Here is a 12,192-nt window from a genome sequence, read left to right on the forward strand (position 1 = left end):
TTAAATATGTCGAGTATGTAAATAAATCGAAACAGTTGAAGAGGTGCATGAGCATGACGACTTGAAAAGTCGCTAAAAATATGTATGTATTTAGTTAAAATTGTGTGTGCACATATAAATTAAAGAAGTGCTTACCAGCAGTTTGGCTCGAGGGGTGCGGCGGCTGGTTCGTAGATGCCGGACGAGGGTGGTGTCGGGGTCTCAACGGTGATGGAGCTTTCGTCCATGTAGCGAAAGTCAGCCCCGTCGAGGAAGCTTAAGGAAGACAGGACCGAGTGGCGCTTGTCCTCGACCGAGAGGTTTGGATTGTTGGTGCTGTCCAGAATGGAAGCCACGACGTCCATGAGGGGCACTCCCCCACTGCCCACGTCCCCACCATCCCCTCGCAACGTGGTTGTGGAGGAGTGAAGGGACGAATTCCAAAACTTGGCCTTGTTGAACTCAGCCAAAGATGCGGCTGCTGCGGTCGTGGTGGTGGCGGAATTGCCCAGGAAGACGGTTTCGTGGAGTGTGCTCGTGCTCTCGGGTGTGATAGCCTCCACACCACCACCACCCCCACTGCAGTTGGCCAAGGAAGCCAGTCTCAGGTTGGAGCATTGCTGCTGGATGCTGGCGTGAATGTCTCGCGTCGAAGGTTGAAGCACGGACGACATTGAGGACGACGACGTGGCATTGCTTCCCCCAGAGGCGACCAACGTCTGTTGATGATGGACTTGTGGGCTCACTAGAACAACGGATTCGTACGAGTTTCCTTGTCCAGGGGTTCGCTCATAGGACTCGTTTGTAATCCCCGAATCTTTAGAGTCCACTTTCTCCTCAATCACTAAATCCGCTGTCGTCACTCTGCATTCTTTTGACGTCATCATTGTACTGCCTCTCTCCACCACCACCACTTTCCCACTCCGACCTGACCCTGTTGCTCCAGACGTGGACCCTTTCCTACTGCTCAGTATTATTGTCTCCTCCAGCGGTCCGTTCGTCCCACCACCACCACCGCCGCCGCCGTTGTTATTTGTCCCACTGTGTCGTGAGGCTGCACTGCTCGGACGCCGGTCTCTGCTGGAGATGGGGAGTGACTGCGGGGGTTGGTGGACCCTGCTCTTGGAGGGCGTCGTCTTTTGCTGCTCAGTGCCCAGCAGTTCTGGGGGTGGAGGTGGGAAATCCTCACATGGGCTAATCGACCCTGCCCGCTGCTGCACCACCGTCGTCGTCGTCGTAAATGGTTGCTTGACCATGGAGGAGGAGGACTGATGTTGATTTCTGACGGTGGCGGGAGCATTATTGTTGTAGTTGGGTGGGTTGGAGGAGGCTCGTGGAGGGGGGACGGGGGGCACCTTGCTACCAGCCTCTGAACGACCCCCACTTCGCTTGGCCTTCCCGTGGTGGTGCGAGTTGGACTTGGGTTTAGACTTTTTGGTCACGACGGAAGTGGAGTCTTCGTCCGAGTCGAAAGCTGGGCTGGAGGAGCGCTCATTGTCCCCTTTCTTCTCGTTGGAGTCGGACGAGTCTGGCCTGGTCTGGAAATTAGAGGATAAATCATGAGCTCCAATGTCAGGACTCGGAGAGAGTTAAAGTTATGATGATGCGGAATCATTGCTGTCTGGCTGGTTGGCCTTCATCCTCATTACAAGTGCTCTAAAGTTAGTCATGCAGCCAGTCAGGAGTTGGTTGGTACATATGTGCAGTGTATGTCTGCATGTATAATGGCGTCAGGAGTTGGTTGGTCTGCATGTATAATGGCCCTGCTAATAACGTGACAATGGTGCGTATAGTACACGTGGAACGGATTACGTTATTAATGGGTTTCTCTCTCTCTTTCTCTCTCTTCCTCGGATTTGGGATTCAATAAATTTCCGACTACTTTCCTGGTGAGCACTTCTTGAGACAAATTCAATAATTTCATATGTTCACACTGACTACAAATCAAGTTAAGTAACCCAACCAGTCATCCGTTTTGAGCTCTGTTCAACCGAAAACGGGTGTTAGATTTCAGGAGACGGCATACATGCGCCATATATTCCTCAGTGTCATTCCCACCGCCACCACCACTCCACTCATAAATACACAGTGAATAAATATTGTTCAACTTTCTCCTGCTTTCTCCAATTTATTTTCGCATCAGCACTAAATATTCGTCCCATTTTTCTCGTATCAAATTCACAATTCACCTCCTCGTTCCTCTAATAATCCAACTCAGAGAGAAAGATGACCTTCAAGTGGGGACAATTTGCCCAACTAAGCAAGTGGCTTTCTATAAAAGTCCAAAACTACGAATGCCTGCAAATAACAGGTCCTACTTAGTTCCAGGAAACTTAATAGTTCGTCATGTGCATGTGCTCTTTCATGATGAGCAGACAACTCAATTTCCTTTTCAATCTTTTCAAAAGCCGTGATTTGCTGTCCTGTGCCGACGCTTAGAAAAAAAGATTTGCAATTATTTTGGCAAATGGAATAAGTTCCATGCGGAATAAAATGGGAATATTTATTTTCACCCACTTTCACCTTTCGGTGTGATCTTTTTCTCAGATTTGTGAACATGACAGCCACATCCTCCATCCTCCCCTGACATTTCCTCCTCCAGAAGGTCGTCACACGACACGCTTGACAAAAGTGTACGGAAATGAGAATAAAATAATTTCAATCTGCGTAAAAGTGAATAAAAAGTGTAGTTTAAACAATGCGGCGAGCTGGCTGGTGCTGGTGCTGCCCTTGAGAGTGAAAGTCTCCAGAGACGCCAACTACTTATTCCCCTCCTCGGCTGTCGGACTCAAATTCCTCCATTCTGCCCAAACCGACTGGAGCATTAAAAAAGGCGACTGGAGGCACTTTGTCCTGATAAAAATTGCATTCACTTGCTCACCTCACCTGCCTCCTCCTCTCGTGGATGACTACCTCAATTTTTTATTTGCACCTCTCTCCTCCTCCCAACTGGGACCAGGTCTTATTTGCATCCGTCTCATCTCAACCTCCGTCTGCTTCATCGCTTCTCCTCCTTCTGTCACTGTCTCATCTGGCTCCTCTGCCACCATCCCTCCTGCCTGCTCACAAAGCCAGGATGGCTCTTGTCATCTCAAAGCAGTGGCTCCCATTTGCACACGGAATCTCGAAATACTAAATATTTGTTTGTCTCTCCGCATGAAACCATTCTGTTCGAATGAATGCATCTCCAGCTAATTTCCTTCCCTTTTGTGGCACCATAATATGCACCACACAACAATACCGTCGGAGTAGTGTGTGCCCAATTTCCCTCCAATTACTGCTCCACAGTAGTTTCCTTCTAATTGAAAAGTTTCAATTCATTTCACAACTTTTAATCACCCACTTTGTTCTCGCGTCTCAATCGAAGACTGCATCCGAGAAGATCCTCCTCTTCTCCAATCGTCGCAATATTCTCCTGGGCATCAAATCTTTCCAAGGCTCTTGTTTTTACTACCACTGCTTCAAACCACTTCTCCTCCTCACCAACCAGCACCAGATCCATCGTAGCATGGTCAACTAGGTTTTCATGAAATGGACAACGATTTCTCACGCAAACTTCATAAGCATTCTTGTGTCGCGTATTGAAATGAAACAAGCTACGGAATAATCGGCACAGGGCACAAGTTATCTCGAAGAAGGCATTGTCAAATTGGTGTACGCATCGTCAAAGGACAAAGCATAGGCCAACCACCTCCTCCCTTGGACAATCGAGCTGTGCAGTTATTTCCCGTTACTCGCACTAAATTCGGAGTAGTGAAAGCAATAATATTGATACAAGACTGAGGATTCACCATGGAACCTTTTCCTAGAACAAACACTGCATATGTGAGGAGGTGGTGGTGGTGGATGGCAGAGTGGCGTTGCAGGCAGCCAACTTATCCAATGCATTCAAAGTGATGCAAATTTGTCTTCGTTCAGTAGATAACGAATATGGTCTTGGTGTCACATAGAGGTAGGGGTCGTCCTTCAGTCTACACGACACCTCTGCCACGACTCGCTCGCCTGATCCTGGTGAGGAGCTAAAATATGCGGACGAGAACATGACAGACTTATTGACAGAGTTGGTGGGTAATAGTTGGTGAAAGAATTGAGTCGATATTATTATTCGCCTGCCTTGTCACGTCCCACTTGACCCCGATGCTGTCCCAGCATTGATGGATGAGCAGCAGCCGTCAGTGAAAGCTGCATAATACGTATGCAGGCTTTCTCTTAGGCATTGGTTGGAGGAGCAGTGGGGGAAATATGTATGGCACACATATTCTTCTTCGCAGGTGCAGGTGACCACCCAGCAGCCTCGGCAGTTGTGCCGAGGAAGCTGGCAGCCCCGCAAGAAGATCAAAAGTCGTAGATTATCCTCACCGACAGGAAATGTATCAATGTTTCATGCCGCGGTTGGATTTCCAAACGTTCAGCTTTACATAATTCAGCAATAACACCGTTTCATCATGATGAGGAAACAGGTGCGGCTGGCGTGCGGGCTGAACTACATTTCTCGAGCTCTTTATCTCCACAATAATAGGAGTCGAGCCAACAACATAATTTAAGATTTCCCTGCCTCCGACTAGATTGAAGTGTCGGATTTCGTCTTTGACCAACAACTCCTTCTTCATTCCTATTAATAAATTTGCTCCCAAGTATGTAGTTTTGGGTTCCCTGCTGCTGCTGCTTCTGCTGCTCGTTGGTTGGGATTCGTAGTTTGGATGGAAAGTCTTCTTACCCTTTCGCAACACGGGTAATGTCAGATGTCAAGTATGTAGTCCTACCCAACCAACTCCGTGTCAGTGTCACTCCTGAATATATCTGCCTCCTCCTCGTACATCATATTTATTCAAATAAGGAAAACTGCATGTGGCTGAGCCGAGGAGTAGTTTTCGCAAAGTATGGTCATTGGCGAGGTTTGAGCAGAATACAAATTTTGATTCTTGCCCGCAATTTAGAAAACTGCCAGGCATAACCGTATACATTTTACAACAATGTTGTTCCGTCTTCTTCGAATATGCGAATGAAATGCAATGTTCTCGTCTCGTCTCGAAATCCGGACCAACTTGTTACGTCGAGGACAAAGCATGGAGAGAGAGAGAGAGCTCCCGTTTTAACAACTTTCCTTTTCAATTCCACAAATCAGGAGGGGAGGACATGGCTCGTTGTGCATATATTATCAAAACTACTCAGCCTTTTCCAACCCAATTGTCATCAAGATCATTATTATTACCATTCCAAACTGAACTTTGGGATTAGGTTGGGAGAAACCTGTTCTTAATTGCATCACCGCTCCGCCTAATTTGTCTCGATTCATGAGACGACTAGATCTACAATTGAACCAAAACTAGGCTTAACTTCTCAGAAAGCCATCCTTCTCTTAAATTGCTAATACCTCTCCACCAAATTTATATCGGGACATATGCATTAGTCAATGGTTTAGCGTTGTAGTCGAACAAAGAGGGATCGTCAGGCAGCTTCGAGTTCGAAATTGTCAAATGAGCCAGCAGAACTGATCCTCGATTCGTTATAATGAATGCATGTAGAACACGCTGTTTACGTTGTTTGTCTGCCAGTCATTTGTCGTATTGATGCAATTTTGGAACGAGTTTAGGAAGGAAAAAAGTTTGGGAAGCAATTCAATAAAATGCAATTAAAAGATTCGTGGAATATACAAACGGGGGAGAAATCGATCTGGTGGGGAGTCCCTCATTTGAGAGAAAGTTTGGGAGGAGAAGAAAGTTGTCGGAGGGAGAAAGCAGTGCGTGCATCGGAGGAGAAGAATTTGGGTTAAGCCGACTTGCTTGAGTGGAGAAAGACGAATGTTGCGTCCGTGTTGGGAGAGGGAACGGATGGAGATAAGATAATCCCCTCGACTGTGGGATGGGATGGGTTGTCGATTCACCCGAACAAGCCAAACTTTTAATGCAATTGCAACTTGACTTTAATGCTGACATTGACACACCCAGACGAGGAACTTACCGAGTTGTTGCCACTGTCACCCGTCACGTGGAGCGTATTGTTCCCTGTGGCCCGGATGCTGTTGTTGTTCGTCCCTCCAGCAGCGATGACCGGGACGGGTTGGATCCCAGCCGTCTTCCCAGCCACACCTGCCAACCCTCCGGCTGTCATTTTTACCATGTCCTGCATCCTCTTTCGCTTGTCCTCTGACTTTTGCTGCATCTGCCACGCCGTCTTGTAAATCCCCGCGTACAGCACGAACAGCACCACCAGCGTCGTCCAGTAGTACCCGATGATCAGCAGCGTGTTGAACCAGGGGTCCCTTCAAACCCAAGAAAAATTATTCTTACAACACCCATATTCAAAGTCAAACATTATGCACTTGTAAATGTACTCGTAAATGTGATTAGATGGCATGTAATATACATAACATGTAAATGTCTCGGGTAATTAGCGACTAGAATATTCACTCATAAAATTCTCTTTGCCAAAAAATGAGCATACTTTAAGAACTGCACTGCACACTCGCCATCCTCCAAGTCGCGAAATCCCTTCCAATGTTCCCACCCAAAGATTGAGGTGAAAAAGAGGAGGGCCGGAATCACCCAGGTTATCACGACCATAAAGATTACACGGTTCTTGGTGCGCCATGACCTGTACTTTGCGGCGATTTTGACAGAGCAGAAGCGGTCGATGGTGATGAGGAGCACGGTGTACTGCGAGACGAGACAAACCGTGTAGTCAATCGAGAGCCACAAGTCGCAAATCATCGGCCCCAGAATCCACTTCCCTTGAAGCACATACACCTGAAACAACGCAATTAGTCAGTTACGCATTTCAAATAAATAACTACAGGTTTCTCGCCAGTTCTGTGGCTGGGGTTTAGCTGGGAAAGCAACCATGCATAAGTGAGTATTTAACTGTGTACCAAGTAGAAGGGCATGGAGACGCTTCCGATGAGGAGGTCCGTGGCGGCGAGAGAGGCGATGGGGTAGTTGGAGGGCTGGCGAATCCCTCGATCCACAATGAAGGCGAGGAGGACCAAAATGTTGCCAAAAATTGTGGCCAAGATGCAGATGATCATGAAAAATGCGATCGTTACGGACTGCCATGTTTCAAAGGGTGGAAGAACTGGGGTTGTTGGGTCGGTTGCATTGCTAAACAAAGTGCCCGTGTCGTCGGGTGGTGCTAATGGGTACGTGCTGTTGTAGTCCGAGCCAAATGCCCCAGTCGCGTTCAGAAAGTTACATTCCACCGCAAACTGAGGGTCCTTGCACAACCTTTGGATTTGACGTCGGGTGTTCCTGCAATTCACAAAAATGTGGTGTGACATTAGATTTTACTATGCTCATTGTCAATAATTATGAGTAATCCTCCCCGCCTCCCTCGTATCAATTTGGGCTTAACTTCTCATCAAAACACCAAATACCGCAGATTTCCGAGGAAATCATTTCCTTTTGTTTGCCAGAAAAGGGGCTACAAAATGTGGGCAAAATTGCATTCTGGTTTGTTGGTGGCTTCTCTCAATGCCATAATTCAATGGCAGCATAATTGGATTAGAAGGATTATATACTCTCTGCTGCTGCTGCTGCTGGGTCGCCAGTGATCAAGACGCTCGTTCCCCCTTCTGCTTGTTTCCTGCTAAAGATGCCAACTCGGCTGTTGACGCATGAGAATCTGAAGATGTACAAAGGGCGAGAATCTCCGCCAACGATAACCATCAAGTACATGATAATATAGATAAAAACCACATGGCCAACTTTGCTGGCAATGTTGTTCCCACGATGGAACTTACATATGTATGAACTTATGTATTTATGTTGCACGTGGTGAAGGCTGATGTCAACCCTTGTCTCGCAAAGTGACAAGAATTGGGTTGCACTGGTTGTGGTCGGATCGATGGTGATGGGGGGAGTGTGGTAATAATCGTTGGGGTGGAATTTGCAAAATGCCTCAACACTAATATTATGCATGCCTCGTGTTAATACGAGAAGACGACCATCTCGACGGAGGGGAAGCATAAAGATGTCAGCGGAGAGATCATGTTGATGATTACATTGCTCGTGCATAAGCTGCTGCTGCACCTCTTTCACTTTCACTCTCTTTCTCGCCCTCCCATCCAGACCCACCAACAGCCAGCCATCCATCCATCCAAGCAACGAAGCTACTAACCACCACTGACGCTGCCACTGAAACTGCCCATTATCCAGAGGAGGAGGATCCGTCATTATTCTGGCCGGCAGTGAAAAGAGATTTTTCAAACGGCGGAGATTGACTTTATCAAAATGTTGCTTGGCTGGTTAGCGATGATTTTCCTCCAAGCAAACTCTCCGCCGTCTTCAAGATTGATGGATGTTTCTGGTCCTGCCTCGGCTGGTGGCACAGACGTCGCGTCCTCGTCTCTATCAATGTGTACCCACCACCAAGCAAGCAAGCAAGCAAGCAGGCAGGGCCACTCCCCAGCAGCAGCCAACTTGAACTTTCTCTCTCCACAGGACACCTCCTCGCAGCATATGCAGCCCTTGCTAATCGCTGCCTCCGACACATCCTGGCAGTAAGTCATTGTCCCCCCTTCGCCGTAATGTGGATCTCTTCGTCTCCTTCTCGACACAACATTGTGCAGCTCCCAGCATGGATTAATTAATGCTCTTCTAATTGATACAAGCTGCAGAATGCCAACCTCGGGGATGCATCTTTGTAATGGGAGCATTTAATTCTTTTCTCTGGAGGAACACATGCAAGCCTCGTTATTATTATCTTGGCCACACGCAAGTAAATACGGCGTAAAGCTGATAATTTAATTCCTCTTGTCAGGAGGAGCGGCGGGCGGAGGTCTAAATGAATATGGGTTTAGGATTTTCTTTTGACATCACTTGTGCTCCTCATTCCCATTCATCTCGTCATCATCATTACCATCATCTTGTGCCGAGTGAAAGTCTATCAACTGTCGACGGCACGCCTCTCTCCAAGCCAAACCTCGGCCTCTCCTCCCAAGGAATAATATGCAATAATGGTGCTTCCTCCGCTCTCTTTTTGTGCCCCGCATGCTTCTCTCTGATGATGATGATCGACTCCTTTCATTCAACCAATGCTTCGTTTTGATCATGGATATTTGATGCCAGGTCATGCTTCAATCTCAGTCGGAGGCTCTCACATAAATGCATTGTGCATGCCGTTGAGTAGTTCATCACGACCAGTCTCTCAACCCCAAGTCTCCTGTCATCCCATGGCTCCTATTTTTAGCATCTGTATTATTACTCAACCAGAGGCCAGCCAGGTAACTCATTGCATAATCCCGTCACTCATATTTACCCGAGACGACGTCCTCTCCTGGACCCACTCTCCTTCCTTTCGCCACTCCTGCGGAATGTGTTTGTGCGTATTTCCACCACATTTTTTGCCAAGAAGGTGAGAAAGGAAGGCAAATTCCATCCTGCCTCTCGCTCCCTGTGCTCCAGAAGAATGAGTGTAGATACTTTTGCAACAGACAATGGGTGCAGATTTGAATAGGAATATGTACGCTCTATCTTGAGCACACTGCTTTTTCTGCTTGGAAGACCTGTCTAAACTGTGAAGGTAGGGAAAGTAGATCCCCCTCATTTTTCACATCACTCTGTCTTTGGCACATGACCAACCATTGCAACCGGCAGCAGCATGTACGTAGGTGCAGCAGACGAGAAGCACCACCACAATCTTTCTCTGATGATGACGACCATGCTGATGATGAACTCTTTCTCTCGCTTTCTCTCTCTCCTATCTCTCAGGTTGGATGAGAAGGAAACGTGAAAGAAAGTACCCTCGTCGCCACTTTTATTCCCTCTCAGTTTCTATTTTCGCCTTAAAAATCAGCAACTTTAATTTAAAAATACATTGTCCGCAAGTCTTTTCATTAATTTATTCTTAGCCTCGTCGTGAAAGGAGTCCTTTCTTCGAAACAATAGCACCTTCTCCGCCCAGACTCTCCCTCTCCTCCTCCTCCTCTGGATGAGGAATCCCCAAAAATGTATGCAAGCTATATACATGCACGTACGTCGGCTGCCTTCTCATCATGATATCACCATCATCATCCTCAGACAGTGCTATATCCGCCTTAATGGGGAAGGTGCAATGATTCGCAGGACGAGTTTGGGAAGAACATTTTTGCAGTAGTAATTCTCATTAGCGATGCTGCTACTTGTGCTTATCTCGACTCTGCTGCTACTGCTGACTATTGACTCTGACGGTGTGTGGGAGAAGTTGGTGTAAAATAAAACTCAGACTTTCTCCTTCCTCCTCTCATCGAGTGAGTCGCTTTGCACTTAAAAAAGTTGAAACTTTCTCTCAGCTTCCGTCACCGCGTAATGTTGCCCGTTTTTGGGAGCGAGGCCTCATCACGAAGCACAAGTCTGACTTTAAGTGGAACATTTGTAAGAATAAAAATCAGAAAACGGAAATCAAAATCTCGATCTCGCACCATCAACTCGAGCCGTATCTCAAAAAGTTTGGTGATGGAATTGGAGTTGGTTGGAGGCGGAAGTCTGAGATAAGGGCAGCACCATCCACAACGCCCTCTTTTCAATTTTTATTATCGCACGAATTATCTACAAAGCAAAGACTTTTCTCCTTTTGTCACCCACTTGAAGAGACTGCGGCCTCCCACTGGGCACACTCTCCGCTCGTCCCACACCCAGCCCGACAGACGGCCCTTCACGACGCTTCTCCCAAGATGATCGAGCCACATTAATGCAAAACACCCGCTGTAAGTCATGATTATGAGAGGAGCAAGTGTGACCAAGAGCCTTTTTTCGGATGGGCGTCAGAGAAGACCAAGTCGGCTTTTTCTCCACAATTTTCACCTCATCAAAGAACAAATGAGTTCCATTTTTCATCCGACTCATCCTTCTCCCCACTTCTTCCCAGTCTTCTTCCCAGACTCTCTCTCCACTAGTCTCCACTCGTCTCCACATGGCACATTGTTCATTAAATTGCCACAATCACCATTAGGGAACAATCTGCACAAATATATAAGTTGGACCTCAAATTCCCTCTTCATTCTTTTCGCATAAACGAGGAGGTGGCTGGTGCGGTGTGTGACAGCAGCGGTTGGGAGTAAATTTGAACAATTGGCGATTCAACAGTTTTGTTTAGCTCCAAATTGAAAATGAGGTCTGAGCAGACCAACTAAATTGCCTGAAATTTGTAAAATTGTGTCACCGCGGGGAAGCGAATGGGTTGTTTGTTCGCGTGAATGACATCCAACACATGGTTTTTAGGACCCAATAACGCTTCAACTTTATCTCTTTTGCTTACCATCCAAAACTTGCACTTATCTTTAGCAGAGAAAAAGTGACATCTAAAACCCAGCCACATGCACACACGCTCAGAGTCATTTTGTCAAAGAGAGAAAGCGAGAGCGAGAGAACAATGAATGCGAGTGTGTTTGCTTACCAAGCTAATCTTGGGCTGGGAATTGGGATATTTATTAAATGTGTCACATAAACTAAGCAAATTTCCCATTCTCCTCTTCAGACCGTGCACCTTACTTCCTCGCGAAACGGTCTCCTTTGGGGGCAAACTGCTCCCCTTTAAAAAATTTACCAAAACTTCCCATTGTTCCGGAGGAGAGGAGTTCAAAATATTGCTCTTATTATTATTATCTGCACCCTTTGTTCCTCCTTCGGAACGGAAGCTAAGCCCTTTTAAATCAGCCAAGAAGATAGTTGAGCACCGCCACCGCGTCCTCCGGCCATGCCACCACGATGACTTGTTTGGAGCGAGCAGGTAGCGGAGTGCAATGATCATAAAAAAGATGGCCATTAGGTGGGATTAGATGAAACACTTGGTAAAAAAAGAGCTGGCCACAAAACATTTCTCTCTTAAAAGTAGAGGTGTTTTTAGATCGGAATGACGCAAGCCGCACGAGGAATCGCTCTACCACAGTACAAATAGAACTGACTTTGACCATTAAACATTAGCACACCCTGTTTACTCACTCACCGAGAGAGAGAGAGCTCTGCAAACGTCGTGTGAACAACGGAAAATCAATTCGATACAAGTTTTTCATCAACTTTGTGGAAATTTAGGAGCAGCACATTCTTTGAACTCTACCTGGAAATTTGGCAAAGTTTGGGTGTTGGCGATAAGACGGGGAGAAAGTCAGGCAGTCATGAATGGCAACTTTTTTTCTCCACACCATGTATTTAGTAGAGATACCAGGAGAAGAAGGCTTGCGCAAATTACGAGCTTACCCTCTCTTTACTTTTTGATAAGTCATTGGATTTTGCAGAGAAATAA

At 46.7% G+C, this 12,192-nt stretch overlaps 1 protein-coding gene across 1 annotated transcript in view; it reads right to left on the reverse strand.

Annotated features, from left to right (window-relative positions):
• LOC110855847 overlaps positions 1-12,192 on the reverse strand; it is a 45,199-nt gene that overhangs the window by 3,363 nt on the left and 29,644 nt on the right. Inside the window, exons 3-6 of the mRNA XM_035856667.1 lie at positions 6,848-7,223; positions 6,424-6,725; positions 5,941-6,241; positions 136-1,517 (exon numbers count right to left, since the gene is read on the reverse strand). Coding sequence (XP_035712560.1) covers positions 136-1,517; positions 5,941-6,241; positions 6,424-6,725; positions 6,848-7,223 — 2,361 coding nt within the window. The remainder of the gene's footprint in view (positions 1-135; positions 1,518-5,940; positions 6,242-6,423; positions 6,726-6,847; positions 7,224-12,192) is intronic.

Source organism: Folsomia candida, unplaced genomic scaffold (assembly GCF_002217175.1).
Source record: "Folsomia candida strain VU population unplaced genomic scaffold, ASM221717v1 Fcan01_Sc014, whole genome shotgun sequence".
NCBI classification, from domain to species: Eukaryota; Metazoa; Arthropoda; class Collembola; order Entomobryomorpha; family Isotomidae; genus Folsomia; species Folsomia candida.